This window comes from Amblyomma mixtum, chromosome 3 (genome assembly GCF_055824585.1).
Source record: "Amblyomma mixtum isolate Tamu chromosome 3, ASM5582458v1, whole genome shotgun sequence".
Lineage (NCBI taxonomy): Eukaryota > Metazoa > Arthropoda > Arachnida > Ixodida > Ixodidae > Amblyomma > Amblyomma mixtum.
Genome location: NC_143014.1, coordinates 294,242,624 through 294,264,538, shown reverse-complemented (window position 1 = coordinate 294,264,538; position 21,915 = coordinate 294,242,624). Strand labels below are relative to the sequence as shown.

General features: G+C 44.5%; 1 protein-coding gene and 2 pseudogenes across 3 annotated transcripts; 2 read left to right on the top strand and 1 right to left on the bottom strand.

The window, feature by feature from the left end:
* The first annotated feature begins 2,682 nt into the window (after positions 1-2,682).
* LOC149355226 (uncharacterized) lies at positions 2,683-5,816 on the top strand. The gene is made up of 6 exons (XM_089576092.1): positions 2,683-2,913; positions 3,007-3,087; positions 4,003-4,083; positions 4,280-4,760; positions 4,927-4,977; positions 5,722-5,816. Exons 1-6 carry the CDS (start codon positions 2,683-2,685, stop codon positions 5,814-5,816), a joined length of 1,020 nt encoding a protein of 339 aa, XP_089432218.1.
* Positions 5,817-10,490: 4,674 nt separating this feature from the next.
* Positions 10,491-14,680, bottom strand: LOC149355225 (uncharacterized; annotated as a pseudogene). The gene is made up of 8 exons (XR_016289702.1): positions 14,460-14,680; positions 13,609-13,706; positions 13,209-13,513; positions 12,327-12,463; positions 12,088-12,226; positions 11,913-11,987; positions 11,597-11,717; positions 10,491-10,599 (listed from the first exon to the last, which is right to left on the bottom strand). The product of XR_016289702.1 is annotated as an uncharacterized LOC149355225 (transcript).
* A 293-nt stretch (positions 14,681-14,973) lies between these two features.
* Positions 14,974-20,841, top strand: LOC149355224 (uncharacterized; annotated as a pseudogene). The gene is made up of 3 exons (XR_016291481.1): positions 14,974-15,199; positions 15,283-15,533; positions 15,924-20,841. The product of XR_016291481.1 is annotated as an uncharacterized LOC149355224 (transcript).
* Positions 20,842-21,915: the final 1,074 nt, after the last annotated feature.

Genomic DNA, 21,915 nt, shown 5'->3' with positions numbered 1-21,915 from the left:
TTTCCTGCTGTATTACGTGATCATGAAACTACAGGATATATTTTATTTACATACCAGTTCTCAAAAAAGCACTCTTGTTTTCATACAACAAAGTTGTCGAGACCTCAACCAGCAACTATTACAAAATTTATCATGCAGAGTTCAGTTTCTATGACGGCCAGAGATATCAAAAGAAGAACAAGAAAGGACAAATGCTTGCACTTGTGCTTTTTGGTATCACTCAGCAGTGCTCGAGCTTTTTAATTGCAAGGCCGTGTAGAGACAAGTCCGTGTAGAGACAAGTCAGATACTGACAATAAATGTAGAAAGTGTTAAAGCTATTTAGGATATTGTCAATTCTAATTACCTGGGGTATCAAACAGGTAGGGGAACGGTGACTCCGCATGAAATTTGCGGATCTCTTCCCGGGTCATTGGCATAAATGATGGTCGTTGGCGCTTTGAGGGAGGATCATCTACAACCTGTATTTGCACCTTGAAAGTTATGTCATCAAGCATGGCTGGTTGGACGTTGCGTTTTGTGCCACTGTTCCGCAATGCAGCCCTAGTCAGTGCAAGATGTTGTGGTTAAGCCTTTCGAAACAGCCATTTCGATTTTCCACAATACTGCACCGACATGGCTGCATGCTTTCCCTTTTCCTGCCATGCAAGTACAACCAGCCATTACGATTTCACCTTGTTGTTTCACAGACGCCCAAGCAGTCCTTGGTGTTGCACTCACAGATTGAGATGGGCTTACTGTGCCTTTCACGTAACACAGATCACTGGATATCTTGTGTGTAACAACTTTCCCCACCCATCCACTCTGAAAGTAGTTGTATGACTCAAGAGACCGAAAGTTCTTCATCTGTTGTAAATCGCATGCTTTCGAGTCCACAAGATAGAAGATGATGTCTGCAGCATTCACACATGGCCAGTCACGAATGTCCTCTGACCACGCAGTGACTGCATCAGGGTGACTGTATGTGCGGTTGTCTGAAACAAACAAAACAAATGCCTCCAATGTTAATCAGTTTCAATCTTTCATACAAAAACACATAGAAAAATACTCATAAGTGAAGCAAATTTGGGTGTAAGTTGGCCTGCATGCGAACACACAGAAAAAACAAAATTGAGTATTGAATGTAGCAGGGCAGATTGCATATGCGATGGCAATAACATTTAAGAATCTCATCTGCCTGCTGTTAAAAGTGTCGGGAATTCATGCTTTGTAAGGAAGGAACGGAATACGCGCCAGATTATTGCACTCGACAGTTTCCCTCGATTTGGCACTTTATTCTGAGTGAACGCGTATGCTGACCTGGCAGCGGTAGTCGGGAGGTCAGGTTCAGCCGCGGCGTACGCGCAAACACTGATCTGAATGCATTTCCGCGTGCTATCTTCACGTAACTTGAGAAGGGACGGCCGAAAACATTAAGCGTGTTTTAGATGTGTTTGTAGCCTACACGAAGTACAGTACAGTCCGCTGTTAAAGGGAAACAGCGATCGTGTGGCCTCCGCGCTTTGCTTTGCGGCAGCGCTTTGCTCTAGACGGCAGAGCGTCACACATAGTCGGTGAATCTGGATCCCAACTGCACTGTGCGAGCATGATCATAGATCCCAGTAGCTCCTTGCGGTGCATATCGTGCAGTGACACAATGCTTCGAAAGCCAGATGTTACTGATTCAAAGTAAACTGCGCGAACAAGACGGACATGAACGGTGAAGAGGCAAACAAAAGCGTAGTTCCCTTCACCGTCCATGTCTCGTTCACGCAGTTCTTTCTTTGAATCTGTTATGAACGAACTAGCCCCACAAGTTCTCCGTCGTTACTGCCTGGCAGGAATTTACACAACCACGACCCTCGATGCACTATCCGCATGTCAAAAACGGTACCACTGTACAGAACGGTGTTGATTATATTCAACGTCAATGCCGCACACGTAGCAATCGTTGGATGGCTTAAACTACGACTTACCTCCGATATCGACGGGTGCCTCGGAGTCCGGCGGCAAGCCGACACTGGCTCAGGCCGACGCCATCCGGCAGCCGCGCGGACGGATTCGCAGCCTCAGGCGCCCACAACAAGAAAGTGTTGGCCTCGAAGCGTAAGCCGACACCTCTCAACACTGGCAGGTCTAGCACTGAAGCTAAACAACGACGCTGCGGAGAAAGACGACACAGGGAAACGTAAATGCAAACCGCAACAGCAGCGCTGAGCCAACGCTTGCCGGCGCCGACGCGATCCGGCAGTCGCACGGACGCTGGTAGCCAGAAAGTGTCTCTCGACGTGTAGGCGATGGTTCTCGACACTGGTGAGGCTAGCACAAAAGTTGCAAGACGACGCTGTGAACACGGAAGATGCAGAAAACAGCGATACAGTAACAACAGCGGCGCTGAGCCGGCTGTTGGCGCTGAGCCAGGATGAGCAACGACGGTCCAACATGGTGCCGCCGCCAAGCAGACGCTAGACGGCGCCAGTAGTCCAAATATGGCGGCTCCCTTGAGCGCCTCATTGCAAAGGTCTATAGACCAGATTCTTTTAGCCTCGCACGCAGGCTGCAGGCGCGCTCCTACTCTCGACACCAGAGGACGCCTCTCGACGTGGACTGCGGGATAAGCGGTGTGGTACAGGCGAATGTTCGTGTTTACTCTGCGTGGCGTTTGATTGTGTCTTTAATTAGTGGTTTGAGTGAGTAGCTACGATGTACAAGAGCTACTCGTCGGGGCGGCACTGTGCCGTCGTTGACTGCAAGAACAACCAACGTAAACGCAAGCTTCTGATGGACGAAAACTGCTCCGAGCATCAGTGCGAGAGGCGCGTGTGTATGTGCGGCGTGTACTCGTTGCACAGGTTTCCGGCTGCGCCTGAGAAGTGTAGGGAATGGGAAATCGCCCTCAACCGCAAAAACTTCAAGCCAAGCAAACTTGCACGTGTAAGTGTTATCCCACTTGTGGTAGTGAACATTCTGCTGAGAGACACCGCGCCACTGATGCCGTTGCACGTTTTTTTTTTTCGTTTATTACAGGTCTGTTCCGTTCATTTTATTGACGGCAAACCTACCGCCCTAAATCCGTGCCCAATGCTTGAACTTGGCTACGCGAAAAAGGTGAGTACGTCGTGAAGATCAGCTTTCATGAGGTGGAAATGGCTGTTTTGAAATCGTGATGAATGCGCTCTTACACGAGATGCGTGTGGGCCTCGCGTTTACCCGCAACCGATCTTGCTGTGCCAAGAACGCCTCGTACCGAGTGCTGGAAGTCGTGGTCGTACAGAGCGAGAAATTAACTGGTAGCTCAAGGCTGCCGATGCCTGTCTTGCCGTTGAACCATATGCCCATTGGCGTTATCAACCCATTACAGGCGTGCGCGTTACGGAGCTAGAACGCAGCGATAACCGACGTCAAACAGATACCGGGTGCGCTGTACTTAGATATGGGCGCGGCAAGCGCTGGCGTTGACGCATTCGAGATTCCTGCATAGCTTTTCGCCCAGTGACAGGCAAGCTCAAATGCGTATGACACCGCGTACGACTTGCGCTACGTCACAGACACAACACACACAGACTTTTTTTAGCTTGTTTTAGTGTGCTGTAATTGTGTTTTTTTATGGGCGTTTAATGTACCGAAGCGACTCAGGCTATGAGGGACGCTGTAGCGAAGGGCTCCGGAAATTTCGACCACCTGGGGTTCTGTAACGAGCACTGGCATTGCACACTACACGGGCCTCTAGAATTTCGCCTCCGTCGAAATTCGGCCGCTGCGGCCGGGATCGGACCCGCGTCTTTCAGGTCAGCAGCCGAGCACCATAAACACTGAGCCACCGCGGCGGCTTTTTGTGCTGTAATTGTAGAAGAGTTACTAACGTGTTGGGGTTCAAAACATGTGGTTGCAATTAACAAGCCACATCTGAAAATTGGTAAAGAATGTACACGTTGGATACTGAGAAAATAAGAAAAGTGCCGGATTGTTACCATTTTTTCGAGCTTGGCGGTTCTCATGAACAATCTCTGTGCATTTACATAGGTGACACGTCGAAGGAGGCCAATCCTGAGAACCCTTCAGCCAGAGGCCAATCCTTCATCAGTGCAAATAATGGATAGCCAGGTAATGTCTCTGCTTTGTCTTCATCCAAGTAGTCAAGCTGTCTCACTCAAACATAATCAACTCACCTAAATGTGGTATAAATTGTAATTTCCATACCATGAAAAAAAATGTGTCGTTAAGTGGAGGCTTGAGAGCATGAACGCATTATATGTCGTCTGGTATTTCCTTCAATGCTTTGTTTTATTTTTATGTGCAGGCCACAGAGCATCCTGTCTCAGCAGTGGCACCTGCACAAGCCACATCTTCTAACTCAAGTTCAACCTGGGACACAGCAGACCATTCGCAGCAGACTCCAGACTCGGATGAGTCCGAGAACAGTGTCCTTGATCTCAGCTACCGTGGTTCTGCTTCGACTCAAGAAGAAATAGCAAGTCAAAAGTGTAACAAGAGTTGCCAAGCAGAGGTGCAAGTTTGCAGTGTTGGTGTTCAGTGGGAAGACCCATATTCCTTCATACATGCTGAGCACTCATATGGAGCTACGGAAACCAAATTTCAGTGCTCAGGAACACAAACCATACCAACAAGAGTTGCCAAGCAGAGGTGCAAGTTTGCAGTGTTGGTGTTCAGTGGGAAGACCCATATTCCTTCATACATGCTGAGCACTCATATGGAGCTACGGAAACCAAATTTCAGTGCTCAGGAACACAAACCATACCAACAAGAGTTGCCAAGCAGAGGTGCAAGTTTGCAGTGTTGGTGTTCAGTGGGAAGACCCATATTCCTTCATACATGCTGAGCACTCATATGGAGCTACGGAAACCAAATTTCAGTGCTCAGGAACACAAACCATACCAAGACCAGCTTCTGAGGACCTTTCTGAGGCAGTGTGCAATTTTTACACAGGCCTTGGCCTCGATGGCTTTAGGAAACTCCTGACAACAGTGGCTGGTCTTGGTAAGGTTTGTGGAAACATGACCATTGGCGACCAAGTCTTGCTAACTCTCATGCGACTGCGATTGGGACTCCTGTACTTTGACTTGGCCCTGAGATTTGGCACATTTGTGGCACAAACAGGGAGAATATTTCGTAAAATGATAGGAATTTTGCATGGCATTATGACAAATGTTGTTGCATGGCTGCCAATTGATACAATCTTAGCAACAATGCCACAACAGTTTGCCAAGAGCCAATATGCTGACACTACTGTTATTGTAGACTGCACTGAAGTGTATATGCAGCGGCCGAAGAAACTTTACCCAATAGGGCAGACATACAGCTCCTACAAGGGCTGTAACACTATCAAGTTTCTCGTCGCAGTTGCACCGAGTGGCTTCGTAATGTTTGTTTCTGGCACCTATGGTGGACGGGCTTCAGACAAGTTCATTGTTGAAGATTCAGGTTTTATTGACAACTTGTCTGAAGGCCACGTAATCATGGCTGACAGAGGATTTAGTTTGACCAATGCCATGAAGGAAAAGGGCGTGAAACTAAACACTCCAGCTTTCTCGAAAGGCAGGCTTCAGTTTCCTGAAGCAGAAGCTACGGTGTCCAGACGGATCTCACACCTTAGAATTCATGTTGAACGTGCAATTAATCGTATTAAGGTGTACAGAATTCTCAAGAATTCGTTGCCTATTCATCACAAGAAGTTGATAAACAGCATTGTTCTAGTTTGTGCGGGGTTGTGCAATCTGAAAGGGCCACTAATAGCTGATCCGAACGGCGAAGAGGAAGAGAAGGAAAATGACAGTGAGAATGAAATGGGCGACATCCAAGGCACCATTGCTCCATGACAAGCATTAGGGCACACTTAAAATTTTTGATGCTGTGAAAGGAGACTGGATGGATTGTCTGAGTATTGTACACCATTTTGTTCCACTTTATTACATCATGTTAAAGGGGTACAGACACAAAGTTTTCGAGTATCTGTTTTTTTTTGCCTAGAAAGACGCATAGTAATCGTGAAAATGAGCTCAAAACTCTTGTGCACAGAGTTTATAATTACAAACAATTTTGTACCTGCAGCTTCTGTTTCTGTTAGTTCCAGCACTGAACTGCAGCTTGACGTACAAGTCGACTGGACAACCTGTGCTACTATATTACTGATGACGACTGTGCCGCTGGCAAGCACTGGTTGCTCCTGTGAACTACTACGAGGTTTGGTAACGTCTCAGTAATTGGGCAAGTGCACCCTGATGTCACTGGATACGAGTGGAAAGGCCGAACGGCTCATCAGACACCATTCAAAATCATATGTTCCACTCAACGCCTGCGAGCGAAACTTGCTAGAAGGCATCTCCTTGCACCCATGAAACAAATCATTCGCTACTATGTGGGAAAATTTTGTGTCTGTACCTCTTTAAAGGTTACACACTGTGTTGTTTGGTCTTTCAAGTGCTTGAGAAGTAATGCTCTGGAACTTTGTTTTTGTGTATTCAAGCACACGGACATGAGTGCTACAGGTCATATTTGCAGGATTTCGTATATAGATATACACTGATTGCTGCAGCGATATTTCTTTTGCATCAACGTCTCAAGCAGTAATAATAAAACTCAAAACACAAAAAGTAAAACTCGGGTCATTCAGTGTTTATTGTTCAGTCTGTTCTGCTGGTGTAGCGATAGCCTTGTATTCAGATATGTCTAAGCTGTTGTTGTGAACAGCATCAACAAGCCTGGGCAAGTAGTGCCTGAAGTAGAATTCTGACAGCCTTGAAATATGAAGGCAAACAAAATCTACATCATAGGGCACTTAAACTAAAATAGAGTTCATGGCTGACCACACATAGAAGTAGCAGTGTATACGCTCTGTGCAGAACATAATAAACTGCACCTGATAGTAGTAACCATTTTTTCCTTTCATATCAAGAAAGTGGACTCCATTCGAGTCCTTCTTGACATCATACTTGTTGGAGTCTACAAGCGGCCGACAGTCATCTACATACGGGCATTTAATTTCTAGGATGCTCTCTGTGCCAACTAAGCCATCAGGGCTTGCCGATAAAAATGGATGCGTGGCACTAACAACTGTGCCACAACGTTCAACATGGACACCACGATGGTTCTCAAACATCCGCCTGGCAACAGGCTCAAACCTTTGTCCATGACTTGTTGCCTTGTTGCCCCGAAACTGGCTGAAAAGGCATGATGTGACAAACTTATCTGGTGGCGTTTCTTTCTTCCGTGGAACCTTTGACACATTAGAAGCTGTGAGACGCAGCTTGCGGCTAGCTTCCCAAAGCTTCCCAGTCTGCTGGCGCGTGAGCTCCATGAGACTTAACCTGATTTGCTCTTTAATACATACCCATTTACTATAAAAGTCTGAGCAGGTGTCGCACGCCAATAGCTCGTCATCATCATGTCGACCATGAGTGAGCTCAGGGGCTGTATTCCTTAAAATATTTTTAGCCAGCACAGTGGGCGACACTTTTGCAACAACAGTCTGATGCAGGAGGCTCCCTTTTATGTCAAGAAGGGGTGCTATTAGAGACTGCTGCATCTCTCTCACATATTGCTCATGGGTCTCATAATGTTTTGTATTAACCTCCTGCTTTTTATGCTGCATGTCTTCGCATTCCTTTCGCATCTTAAAATCCATGGCATCTATTTGTGATGGCTTAACATTTTTCTTTGTGCCCTGGTTCCACATGGCACTCTTGTCAGTGCAGCTCTGTCCGGTCAGGCCTTTTCGGCTGGCAAACTCCACCTTCCACAGGACTGCACCTTGTTATATGAAAAAAAAAGCAGATAGAAAAAAATTGAAAGCAACCAGTGGCTACAATGAATAATGCTACTGCATGTGAAAGTGAGTTCATAGTTTTCGGACCCAAGACAAAGCCCAGAGAGGAAACACGAGGATCACTGTTTGAGAGGCAAAGAAGCCTTTATAGGATGTGCTGCCTTGTTGCTGCCTTTTAGTGTAATTTATAAACTACCTTTTGTTCTGCGCTTATATACTATTTTGTGCATATTGTGCTTGTAAAACTGTTTTGTAAGCGTATACGGACATGAATCACGAGTGTTCTTGTCGCTCATTTGCTTTTGACATTGTACTTTCATTATGTATGGTTCCTAGTGATGTGTAACATTACCATGCATTTTTGTTTACTTTCATTTGTATCAAAATGTGACCATTAACATACTTTCTTGCTTCCCCCCTTATGTAATTCCCTACCCAGGGCCCTTAAGGGACAATAAATAATGATGATGATGAGTCCATAATAAGGCTCACTCACTTCTACACAACCTTCTTTTCTTTTTTCACGTAATAGGTGCAGATGTACAGCCTGCATAGTTTTTCATGAAGGTAGAGGCCACACAGCTTGTTTACACATGCAGAAAAGCATAAATGTGCATAGCATGTTACTCAGACAAATTTGTGCAGTTAGGAGTCATTTTTCAACAAAACAGCTGTATGAAGAAAGTATTGCTAATAAATGGAAGCAGCTGCAACAAGAATGCATGACGATGGTTTAGTGTCGTTTGCTGAGGTAGCTGAGAGGTTGCATGCACCACATGCAGGTTATAAATGATCTACAGTTTATTTCGATCACAAAATTGTGGTTGACACAAGCTACAGCTATGAGACAAGTAGTTTAAGCTATCTCTAGGAACAGGAGGGAGTGCAAAAATTAAGAGGACATTTAAGCTCCCCCTTAAGGCTATGTATAATGCAATAGCTTTAATGGTTATTTGGTACCTTCTTAGTTAGTACCTCTAATTACACTCATTACCATACATCAGCAGTCCTGCTAGGCACCACAAGACACACGATGTCCCCTTTAAGTGTAGGAGGGGCATGCACAATGGCATAGGAGTAGTGTGTCTGACTCAACCCATGGGTCACGGGCTCGATTCCCAACGATTACCCCAATTATCTTTTCAGCATAATTAATTTACCTTATACTGTTTCATGTCATATTGACATTTCAGTCATGTTACGGCCTCATAGTCACAATTTAACTAGACATTTAGCCACTATCATTCCACAGGTCAACTTGTGATGTGACAACCCTCTAGGCCAATCCTGAACTAGTGACAACACGTGAACCAACTAGCTCAAATTTCCGCGTTAGTGACAACACTCAATCTTTTCCTTCGAACGTCTGCTGTAACGCTGACGCATTAATAATGCCGATGACTGCACTTACCGACGTGGCTGCACACGGCAGTCAAGCCGACTTTGCAGGAGCAGGACCCGGATAAAATGCGGCAATCACTTGTAATGCAAACCCATGTTTGGTACGGTCGGTCAGAGTCAGCTTGCGAAGGTGAGACTGTCCCTTTAATGAAACAAGTCTCTTTGTCAGCTTGGTAAATGAGAAGCTGACCCACTTTCCCACTTATTACAAAGTTATAAGAGTCTAAACTCTTGATGGCTTGGACGTCTTCCAGATCGCAGGCTTTTGTTTTGAGCAGGTAATATGTAATGTGGTTTTCTTGCAGGGAAGGCCAGAGTTTCATATCTTCTTTCCATTCGTTCCCAGTCAAAAAAAACCAATGGGTCCAATTGGAAATTTTCCCATTGAAACCAATTGGTCAACCAGTTGTGTTTTCGCCACCCATTGGGCACCAACCAGTTGAAATGAATTGGTTCTCCAATAGAAATCAAATGGTGCACCAGTTGGTTTTAATTGGTTGCCCAAGCAGACCAAATGGTGCACCATTTGGTTTTAATTGGTTGCCCAAGCAGACCAATTGGTACACCCGTTAGTTTTAATTGGCTGCCCAAGCAGACCAAATGGTACACCAGTTGGTTTTAATTGGCTGCCCAAGCAGACCAAATGGTGCACCATTTGGTTTTAATTGGTTACCCAAGCAGACCAATTGGTACACCAGTTGGTTTTAATTGGCTACCCAAGCAGACCAAACGGTACACCCGTTAGTTTTAATTGGCTGCCCAAGCAGACCAATTGGTGCACCATTTGGTTTTAATTGGTTGCCCAAGCAGACCAAACGGTACACCCGTTAGTTTTAATTGGCTGCCCAAGCAGACCAAACGGTACACCCATTAGTTTTAATTGGCTGCCCAAACAGACCAAATGGTACACCAGTTGGTTTTAACTGGTTGCCCAAAAAGACCAATTGGTACACCAGTTGGTTTCAATTGGTTGCCCAAGCAGACCAAATGGTACACCAGTTGGCTTTAATTGGTTGTCCATGGAGACCAATTGGTAGACCAGTTGGTTTCAATTGGTTTCCCAATCATACCAAAGGGTACACCAGTTGGTTTCAAGTGGTCATCCAACTGGACCTAATGGTGGTCGAATTAGTCTAACCATGCCACCAAACCAAATTTATTTATATTGACTAACGACCCAATAGATTTGTAGGGTCACACAGCCTGATGCAAAACTAGCCCAGACTTCACTAGTTCGAGTGATATGGCTCGACAGGCAGATTTTCATATCAACCACTTGCGATACGCACAGAAGACTCCGTTCCAATAATTTTGTAGAAATGTTGGCCACAAAGAGGGTGCACTATCATATTTATTGCACTGCCAATCCTTTCCCACCAACATCAGCCTCCACGTCATCTGTGTCCACTCAGTGGTCATGGTTATCCTTTGATGCCCTGAAAAATTAAAGCGAAAAAAAAAGTTCAATGTTCAAGGATCTCAAACTACCCAAAAAATAGAATGTATTTAAGCAATAATCCCTGCATCATAGCTGAATGTTTAAGTTATTTAATTTCGAGATCTGCAGTCGCTGCATGCTTTAAAGGTGCAATGAAGAGGAATCTGAACTCGTCTTTTTGCCGCAGGGCACTCGATCCACACGTTCCGAGCATTCTTAGAAACTGCGACTTATCGCCCTGTGTAGCCGATTTCCTTAATTAAATTGAATTAACATCCGGCTCCCGCCTTCATTTTTTCAATTCTCCCCGTATGGTGGGCGGAGTCGACCGACGCGTGGGAGTGCCTTTCAGCCAGCTCCGTGGCGGCTTTGCTTTCGCTTTATTTTGTTTTTTAGGTTTCCATGAATAAATAGTTTCATTCGATGGTAATATAGCCACAAAATAAGCCCGCAGAAATAAAAATACGCGCGGACTATTTGCTACTTCGGATTACTACGTATTACTCCGCCGATGGCAGACTGGCAAGCCGCCACGGGACTGGGTGAAAGGCACTCCACGCATTGGTCGACTCCACCCACCGTACGGGGAGAATTAAAAAAAAGGCAGGATCCGGACGTTAATTCAATTTAATTAGGGAAATCGACCACACAGGGCAATATATTGACGTTTCTAAGAATGCTTGGAACGTGCAGATTGAGTTCCTGCGGCTGAAAGACGAGTTCAGATTCCTCTTCACTGCACCTTTAAGTAAATGTACTCCCTGCCGACACCCTTTCGGGGCAGAATCATAACGGTAAACAGAATCACAATTTTAATGACTGACTATACTAGTCAAACCAGACGACTCAAAACTCTAGAGCTAATAGTTACACCTTGTTATTAGGTCCTTGTTTCAGTAAAAACAATAGAGTATGGCTTTGTCGTAGGGGTGTGTGGCGAGACTAAATGTAGGTGGGGCTTCACTGCAAATTCATGCTGTAAAGTAGCAGCTTACCTCTTGAATCCCTTATCAATATCTGCCAGCTTCTCCACAATAAAGTGGTTGAGATTCTTTGTGGCAGCTGGCAACAGCCCTGCCGGTATATTCTGCCTTGTCAGCCGTGCCTTGTAGCATTCTGAAATCAAGTTTCCCACCAAAAAAGCTTCATGTAGGGGACGTTTTACATCAAAAGACAAATCCCAACCCCCCCCCCCCCCCCAACCCAAAAATAAGAAATACCAGCCAAACAGTTCCTTTGTCCTTATTTGCCCCTCAGTGCTATGACTAGCTGCACTATTTTGCATCATGTGCTACATCATTTAACTCTTACCTCGCATGACGTCAACTTTCCAGGGGGACAGTTGGCTCTTTACTGCCTTGTCTGGAAATCGCGGACATTTTTTGCCTGCATACAAACAAAATAACGATTGAAGCTTTCAGTTATCTACAAGGATGAGAAATAGCAGTTATGATTTAGAAATAAGATACAATGCATGCTAATTTACCTTGCAGCGACCTATTGACTAAGTCCTCCTTCTTCCATATGGCCATCATCAACTCCTTTACAAATATAGAGTCTTTCTGTTGGCCCTGAATACATTTCCAGGCCTCTCGTTGTATGTAGAGCCCTTGGCGGATGTCCACCTAGAGAAAACAAAAATCTCTTGACATGTACATGGAACGTTTTTCAGCCTTTTGTCAAGACGGATCAGCATGCAGTCGATTAAAATGCAGTTTAACCTACCATGTCGTCACCTTGAAGTGAACTCTCTGTTGATGATTCTGCTGCACTACAGGATGCATGCTGCGGCAGGGATCTGCCACTGCTGCTATCCGATGTGGTTGGTGCAGCTCGAGTGGCAGGAGGGGTGACCAAGATGCCTATATTGGGTATTAGCACATGCATAAACACACTGAAAAATTTGGCAAATTCAGTTATTCTGCAACTGCAGTATGCAGGCTAGGTACCGGATAGAAAGCTGCCAAGTACAGCACAACTGGATCCTACAAAAACTAAAAGCAGTCCAAATGTTCTACCACCTACTTCATAACTCGTTCCTGAGACTACCTTTTATCTTACATCCAACTGTATTTTAAAGAAGTTCAGGCAGAAAATTTGCAGATGACTGTGTAGTGTATGCAAATAATTTATATTAAATTTCTTGCTTTAAGCTTTTGAAGCTTCAACAGGTGATCGATGGTAAGGCATGCTAAGACCATGTCGGTGCTTCACCATTTTAATTTTCAGCAATCAGAACAACCTGTTTCAAAACCCAGACTAAATAAAAGAGCACCTGGGCATGCTGATGTGAGTTACGCATTGTTAAAAGCTAGAGAACCAAAATTTGGCACTTACAATATCTCCGCTTGAACGCTGACTCTGATCTCATAGCAGTTTTGTGTGTGTGTGTAGTGAAGTATGAAACACTTCATTAATGGAAACAGTTATGTACTTGACATTTAGGCCTGCAACCAGCCTTTGTGAATGGAAACTCTCGAAAGAGTACATGAAGTACTTATATTAATGACATGTTTCAAACTTCGTTATACACATGTCATATATATAGCATCTAACATGCCAGCACTAACTGCTTCAGATTAGTGCCAAAAGCTTTCAGCCACATACCTTCCCCAACATCAATCCTGGCCAAAATCTTTTCTTGCAGGCCCACATTTAGCCTGCGCAGCTGCAGGATTTCCTCCTCTTGTATTTGCAATTTTGATTTCAGGTTCCTGATTTCTTCATCTTTGTTTTTACGTCTTCTTTCAACATTGTATTCTCTTTGTAGGCTGTGCGACTATGTTCAGGCCTACTTTTTTTTTATGCAAGTTTTCGTCATCTACTGCGTGCCTAAGCTGCTTTTTCTTTGCGTCAAGAATTTCCAGAAGATGCTGTCTAGGCCCATCCTTCTTCTTTTTTTTTGGAGGAGGCTGTGCAGGAAAAAATCACTTTGTTATGTCTCAACTCCCCGAAAGAAAACATAAGTCACAGGCACCAGACAGAACACATGCAACCAGGTACTTACCTCTTGGAGCACATCATCGTCACTGTCACTCGAGTCCAGCAATCTATTTATTCTCACCCTACTGCGGGCAACCTTTGAAGCCACATCATCTTCTGACTCTGAAAATTATGTCAATCCAGGATAAAAAAGAAGTTGTAACATATAGCAAACTTACATCAATGATGTAATATGCACATGATGTAATGAATAACAATGAAACTCGTCAGAACAAGTTTCCCCATGGCCTATTTTTCGCTGATCAGTTCACCTCTGAGCTATAATAGCATCGCTAAAAAAAAGATTAAAATAAAGCAAAATAATCTTTGTCAATCTTCTCATCTAGGTTAACAATTAAGGCACGAAAGATACGGGAAGAACGAAGACAATGAAGAGTGCCGACTACTAATTACCTCTCGTGGGAACACACTTTTTATACAGCACTGTCATACAAGAGATGGCGACTGACAGCAAAATATGCAGTCAAGAAAAAATCGTGCAACTAACTTAAAAAAAAAAACCCTGCAACATGGGAGCCGGCTTCATTCCCATTGTTTTCCTTCCGTTCTTAGCCATGTTTACTCCATGTGATAATGAACCAAGTGGCCTTCAAAAGGTACTTCTGCAAATGTCTGATTTAATGTGATCGCATATATGCACCTTGCATTGAGATCGTCAAAGAGAAATAATCGATTGAGGCGCTACAAGTGCGTGTGAAGTAAAACCTGCTCGCGAAGCTGATCGATGCACTAGCTTACTGACAAGTGACGCTAACAGCACTTTTTTTTTCTGGGGAACAATTCGGCTCTGCCGTCATGCAAGACACCATAAAATAAATCTATACATATTCAACAAGCCAGCTGAAATGAACTTACCGCCCAAGATTAAAACGCGCGAGCGGTAAAAATCCGAACTGCCGTCCGCCGCTGTCCACTTCACGGCATAATACGCCCTTGGAGAAAAGTCTTTTTCATTGCGCTGAAAGTCTTCAATGTCATCAATGGAGACGATGGCATATTTTTTGTCGTCTTCATAGCGCACGTAAGCGTGGCTCACCATCATTATGAAACAGCAAGGAGCAACTAGTACAACCAGGCTGCGAGCTACAAGAGAGAGAGCCGACTGAAAACACGTGGCCTGCACATCTTTTGTTTACGCTGCATATCAGCATTCAGGATTTAGCAATCAGTTTCCCACTTTACAAGTAATAAAGTAACAAACTTTAACACAACAAAAGCTTGTTCTTAATGTGTTTTAATGTTATAAAAAATAACATTTTATTCATTCATTTTTTTGTGGAGAAAGAAACGCATATCGAAGATACAAACACTTCTACAATGAATACGAAGCGGAGCAATAACATCGACTGGATCAGCTAGACAATTATTTTCAAGATGGCAGCTGTCAGCTGTGTTTGTGTTTGTGTGCTGCTGTCAAAGGCAGTTTGGAATGCAGTAGATAAAGTTTTCATGCGTTCTGGTCGCCACTAAATTTGACAACAGAAATGCATTCTTCGCGAAAACGAAGAAAGCGAGGACCTTACAAAGCCTACTTGAGCCCGGCTGCAGATTTTCAACTTCCTCGGTCTACCGCGCGCGCCCGCCACCAACGTGCTGTAAGTTCATTCTGTATGTCTTTAGACAATATTTAGGACAGAGCGTACACGCGCGACTTAAACATATGCTTGTATTGTCGCAGGGAACTTCAGACGCAGCCTTGTCGTCTGAAGATGACCCCTCGCCTTGGGAAGAAGACTCCGCTCTAGGTGGTGTTCCCGCAGGTCTGGCTAGCAGCGACAGTAGCGGGACTGAAGAAACAGATTCCGATGCTGCCGATTATGACGCAGCAACACAAATGGGGGTGAACCTGCATCTCTTGATGGCAGTAGATGTGCAGAAACTCCACAAGAACAGGATACGAGTGGATCTTCGTCAGTGTATGACAGCGAGGTTAGTAGCTTTCGAGTAAACCGCGGGCACGATCGCTCAGTGGAAGCGCACCCGCTTCCATCCAGAGGCCGTGACATAGGGGCTAGAGTTTCCTTTTTAGAGCTCCAGAAGCGATCACATCAATTTTTGGGGATCTGTCTGAAAAAATTAAAGCTGCTGCCACTGTCAGTAAGTAGCTCTTAAAGGTTGGAAATCACTTGTAGTAGACAGTTGTACTGTTTAGGCATTGTTAGCTGTTCAAGTTATTTCACCTGCTGTTAACTTTTGTCGGCTTTTTCGGGTAAAATGTTGTTAAAAGGTGTAGTTCCTTTTATCTTGTTTGAGCAGGCACCATTTAAGCATCGCTAAGGGTGCTTGTTCAGACCTTCTAAATCATAATTTTCATTTCAGGAGTCGCTACCTGAACAACCTGACAAGGAACCTGGGCCTGGCGAAAACTCTTTGTTTAGCCATCTTTTTGAAGAGCTCATCAATGAAAAAGTAGTCGTGACAAAGGGGGATGCTCTTCTGATGGTGCTGAAATATGCCTTAAAAAATAAGCTATCCCTAACAGGGCTCACAAGCCTTATAGAAATGATCAACAGTTTCTTTGAGCGCCCAATCTTGCCTCACTCCCAGTACAGGCTTATCAAACTGCTTGAGCAGTCTGGGACATCAATGATTTTTCACTTTTTTTGTCCTGATTGCTTTGCACATATAAGCAAGATTGATACAAATTCATCTTTTGAGTGCCCAGAATGCAGCAATGTAATCAATGTTTCCAAACTTGAAGACATACCATTCTTTGTACTCTTAGATATTGAGTCTCAGCTACAAAAGTTACTGAACAATTGTGAATTATTAGACTTGACAGAATCGCTGCCCCAAAATAGCACTCTTTCAGATATATGGGATGGACAGCTGTACCGCGATTTTGTTACAAAAACTGCAGAAGTTGCACCGAAGATTAGTTTTTCATTAAATGCAGATGGCGCACCGCTTTTTAAATCAAGTGGTACTTCTATTTGGCCAATTCAGCTAATTGTCAATGAAGTGCCAGTTGAGCAAAGGATGGCGAAGCTTGTTCTAGCCGCCTTGTGGTTTGGGAAACAAAAGCCAGACATGGCATTATTCCAAGGTACATTTGTTGATGCCATGAATCATTTAAGTAATGAGGGTTTCACCCTAGAGCGTCAAGGAAAAACTAAGAAATTCAAGGCTTTCTGTGTGTGCTGTGCTGTCGATTTTGTTGCGCGGGCACTAATGCAAGAAGTTACCCAATTCAATGGGTATTTTGGTTGCAGTTGGTGCCCCCAAGAAGGGGAATGGGCTGGGGGCTCAATGCGGTACCCTGTACTTAGTGTCGATCCTATTGACCGCACTGAAACGCAAATGCTAATCGACATGGAGGCTGCAGAAAAAGAAAATAAGCCCATCCATGGTGTAAAAACTATATCGCCTTTGATTGCTCTGCCATACTTTGACATAGTGTCAAGTTTTGTTCCAGACTATATGCACTGCATTCTGCTCGGAATCGGCCGTCAGTTTTTAGATATATGGCTTCAGTCATCCAACTGCCAGCATTCAATCAGCCATGAGCAAGAGAGAATTGACCAAAGGTTAATGGCCATACAGCCTCCGAAAATAGTCAGACGCATGCAGAGACCGACCAAAGAGCGCAGATGGTGGAAAGCCAAAGAACTTGAAAACTGGATATTATTCTACAGCATCCCAGTGCTTGATGGCATTCTGTCAAAAACATATCTACAACACTGGGCATGCTTAGTCGAAGCCCTCCATATTATGTTAAAATGCAACATTGAGGCCTCTGAAATTGACATGGCAGCGGAGCTTCTCATGGAGTTCCACATACGTGCGGAAATTCTATATGGGAAACAATTTATGACTTACAATATGCATCAGCTCACACACATTGTGAAGAGTGTTCGGCACTGGGGGCCACTGTGGGCTCATTCAGCCTTCCCTTTTGAGTCGGGGAATGGCAGCCTAAAGGAGGTTGTGGAGGCAGCAAATGGAATCCCTCATCAAGTGTGTCGTCGTTTGCAAATGGAGGATGTAGCTCAACAGCTAACCCAGCTTGCTGTTGACCAACGGGTAGTGCAGTTTTGCACCTCTCTTGACGCAGCATTTACTAAAAAGAGTGTTTGCTCCAGTGACGGCATCCGCTTCTTTGGAAATGGGACTGAATACAAACAACCAGGCCGTCAAGTTGGAGCTGAATTCAGTATACCTGCAAATTCTAATCAGTATGCTAGAATGCTCATGAAAGGATCAGTTTTTACTGTCAGGGGGTATGCGCTGAATAAGCGAACAAATAATTCTGTTGTTTAATTGACTGATGGCTCATTTGCCATCCTTGAAAAACAGGTTTGTGGTGGTGACTCCAAAACTTACGTCCTCCTCAAGAAACTCAAGTGCAGTCCAGTAAAATATTCGATGGTAACTATGAGGCATTTTCTGAAGGTTGTGGCAGAAGAGCCGGACGTGCTTGTTCTGCCAGCATCAAATATTGAGAGAGTTTGTGTACTCATGGAACTTCATAACACATATGTAGCTGCAGTTCCAAGCTCATTAACGGTTTGAGAAAATTTTAAATGTTTTTGCAGAAGAAAAAAATTATCTGCCAACATTGCCTCATTGTTCGACTTATGGGCATTAGCTACAGCAGCTTCAAGTGTTTACATCGGTGTGCTCAGTAAACGAGGAGAAGGTGAAATCCAAAATCTATGGATGTTTTCTCTCTGGAACCGTCCTTTCTAAAGCCCAAGCAGCACCATCTACCCGATGGATTTTGCACTACTATGCAGCTTCCAGTTACCTTAGCTGTATCTGGTATATTTCCTCGTTATATTAGTTCATTAATTTTACAAACGTGTGCATCACAAAACGTCGAATTGTTTGACACTATCTGGAACCCCCTGTGACAAACGGTTCGGCCGTAATGGCCGTCTGAAGGTAGTCGGAATGCACGGTTTGGGGGAGAAGGGTCGTCGGTGTGAATCCCACACATTTTGAGTTTCATCTTTTAGTAATTTTATCCTAAGGAACATGCCAAGTCATTTGACACCACTTGGAACATTCTGCGTCAAATGGGTGGCCCCCAAATTTTATGCAAATGGTGCTGCCGGGGAGTCCCATATCGGTGGCCACTATGCTGGCACATATATAACGGATCGAAAGTATAGTTATCAAATGAGGCGCCGCTACGCGCCCGCTTTTGCTATCTTTTGCTATGTGACATAGTGTGGTCACATGATAACTGTTTTGATCAATTTGACCATTACAGACAGACGCATTCTTGGAAAACGTAAGTAGTAAGAGCTAATGCTCTTAAAAATCAAATTATGGAACATCCCAGAGAGACTAAGGCTATGAGAGACATTGCAGTTAAGGGCTCTGGATAAATTTGGACCACTTGGGGTTCTCCATTTGCAGACGACGACATATGCTTCATGGATGGGTCCACCTGCAGCCTTAACGTGCGCTGACATCACACAGGGGCATTCTGTATGTTTCCTTAACCTAAATGTGGCCAAATTCATCATTATTAGCCTGACTATGCCCACTGCAGGGCAAAGGCCTCTCCCATGTCTCTCCAATTAACCCTGTCATGTGACCATAAACTGGCACTGTAAAGTTCTGGAACTCTTTTATTGGCACTGTCACTAGTCAACTCACAAACATCTGTCAGTGAACTCTTAGATGTTTTTTTTTTTCAGAGTGCTTGATGTGTCCTATGTTGTGCACGTTCAGTGAATTAAGACTACCTGTGGTTGACAAAAGAATGTAAGGCAGTCTCATGCATTGTCAACTTGCTAACAATCTAGCAGTGGTGAGCTGCTTTTCCAAATGGCAAATCCTGCTACATGCTGCTACAAAATCAATTTTTGGCTCTATTTTTGTGCCACAACTGCACAAGTATCATTAAAAACATTAGCATAATCAAAATCAGCCATCATTTTTAACTTGTACAAACTGTTTCCATTACAGCGTTGGGGAAAGTAGAAGTGCAGAAATATTAAAAATTTTTAACAGTTCAATAGAATGTATTGTTCAGTTTGAATCTTACCACATATTTTCAATTCAGAGTAATGAGGCAGTGTTTGGAAAATGAAATTTTTTTGTGTTCTTTTGAACTCGAAGCTGAAATTGTGACATTTCTAAACAGTGCTAATTATCTTGCACAATCGTGCACTGCTCACATAAATTGACCTCTGCCTTCTTGATATGTCAGATCACCGGACAGCGGCAAAAGCACATGTATGGGAGTGCTAGACCCTGATGAAAGGAATTAGCGACCAGGAAGAGCCTCCGTGGGTTGCTCTGCACTTGTGGTTCAGGAAACTTAAGTTAAGGGCTGTGCAGTGCATCATTGCATGATAGTACGATAGCTTGTGATCTCTATGATGCTCGGTACACACAGAATAATTGGCAAGGAACAGTGGAGTGAGCGAAGTTGTAGCGCGCATATAGTCTAGCAGAGTGGACTGTGGTCCTTTAGGTGAAATGGGATAAGAAAAGGTTTGGTTTAGTTTGGTTTATGGGGTTTAATGTCCCAAAAAGACTCAGGCTATGAGAGACGCCGTAGTGGAGGGCTCCGGAAATTTCGACCACCTGGGGTTCTTTAACGCGCACTGACATTGCACAGTACACGGGCCTCTAGCATTTCGCCTCCATTGAAATTCGACTGCCGCGGCCGGGATCGAACCCGCGTCTTTCGGGTCAGCAGCCAAGCGTCATAACCACTGAGCCACTACGGCGGATGGGACAAGCAAAGGAAAGGACAAGCAAAAGCCTTTAAGCCATCCTTTGCTAACTGTGCATTTCATAGAGTGCTGCCTGTGCACTTTCTTTTGCTGCATAGTTTCATTTTCGTCTGATCTTTTGTGCGCAGTCATCTCACTGCACCGATCCTTTCTGCTACAAAACCTGAAATTTTTGCAACAAATTTTCATTGCTTCTGATACAGAAGTTTGAAGAAATTCACTCATCGGTTACACCATTTGTCTGGCCATAAATTGTGTTAATCTTGTATTGCAAACTGGATGGGGCAGATTTCTTGTTAAACAAATTGATTTCTATTTGTCTGCAGCCTCTTTGTAAATATCTTTCAATCTGAGTGCTGTTACTATGTTAGTAGTTTTCGCTTTTGCATGATTTATTGCTGAATGTATATATGCTATTGTTTCACTTTCATGTTTTACTTCAGTTTGACATTCTTTGGTATCAAATTTATGATCTTGTGAACACATCATTCTTTGGATCCACATTATATGCTACGTAAATAAATGCAATCGTGTGCTGGCTATTTGTGTCTAATATTCTTGACCACCTGTCTGATTTGAAATGCTGCCTAGAGTGAGTTGGGTGACCCATTGGGAATGACAAAACCAATTGGACCAACGGGCTGCCCAATTGGTTTCATTGGGCGCCCAATTATACCCACTGACCTACCAATTGAACCCATTGATCTCCCAATTGGCACCATTTCATTCTAATTGGTTTCCCAATTGGGCCCATTGATTTTTTTTGACTGGGTTGGCCGCGATGGAGAGGGGATGAGGCAGAACCCGGTCGCCTACGGTGTGGAAGCAAAACAAGAAAATACGCGCAAAGTTAACCGCAATATTGCAACGGATAATCTCCGTGAAGACGACGCAGAGGAAGTGCCCGGTGTGTGCGCGCTTGCCGCTCGGGGCTAGCTGTGATCTGGACCCTGTGCTCCGGTCGTCCTTGTGCCGACATAGACTTCGGGCCACGTAACATCTTTGGTGGAGGTGCTGGGTAAACGATCTCCACGCCACGCAGCTCCGAAGCGGTCGTCAGGCCGGGGCTACTACCATCATGGCTCCACCCGGCGAGTCACGAACCACTCCCTCTGCTCCCTCTGCTCCCTCTGCTCCCTTCGTGGTCATGGCTCCTCCCCGTGACCCTGGTACCTTTTCTGGGAACGACGGCACCGATGTCGACGACTGGCTCAGCCTATATGAGCGAGTGAGCACCTATAACCGGTGGGATCCCACCGTGATGCTAGCGAATGCGATCTTCTATCTTAGTGGCACGGCCCGGGTCTGGTACGAAACCCACGAAGAAGAACTGACGAGCTGGGACACTTTTAAAGAAAAGCTCCGTACTTTGTTTGACAGACCCGATGACCGGAAGCTCTCCGCGAAGAAGCAGCTCGCGTCGCGCGCCCAGTCGTCAACCGAAAGCTATGTGGCATATATCCAAGATGTCTTGGCGCTTTGCCACAAGGTCGACGCCGCCATGACCGAGTCCGACAAAGTGAGCCATATTCTGAAAGGGATTGCGGATGATGCTTTTAACTTACTGGTTTGCAAAGACTGCACCACCGTGGACGCAATCATAAAAGAATGCCGTC

Coding starts and splice junctions, on each gene's coding strand:
- LOC149355226 (XM_089576092.1), top strand. CDS start 2,683: ATGTACAAGAGCTACTCGTCGGGGCGGCACTGTGCCGTCGTTGACTGC. Junction 4,084..4,279: donor TGCAAATAATGGATAGCCAG/GTAATGTCTCTG, acceptor TTTTATGTGCAG/GCCACAGAGCATCCTGTCTC. Junction 4,761..4,926: donor ACAAGAGTTGCCAAGCAGAG/GTGCAAGTTTGC, acceptor ATTTTTACACAG/GCCTTGGCCTCGATGGCTTT.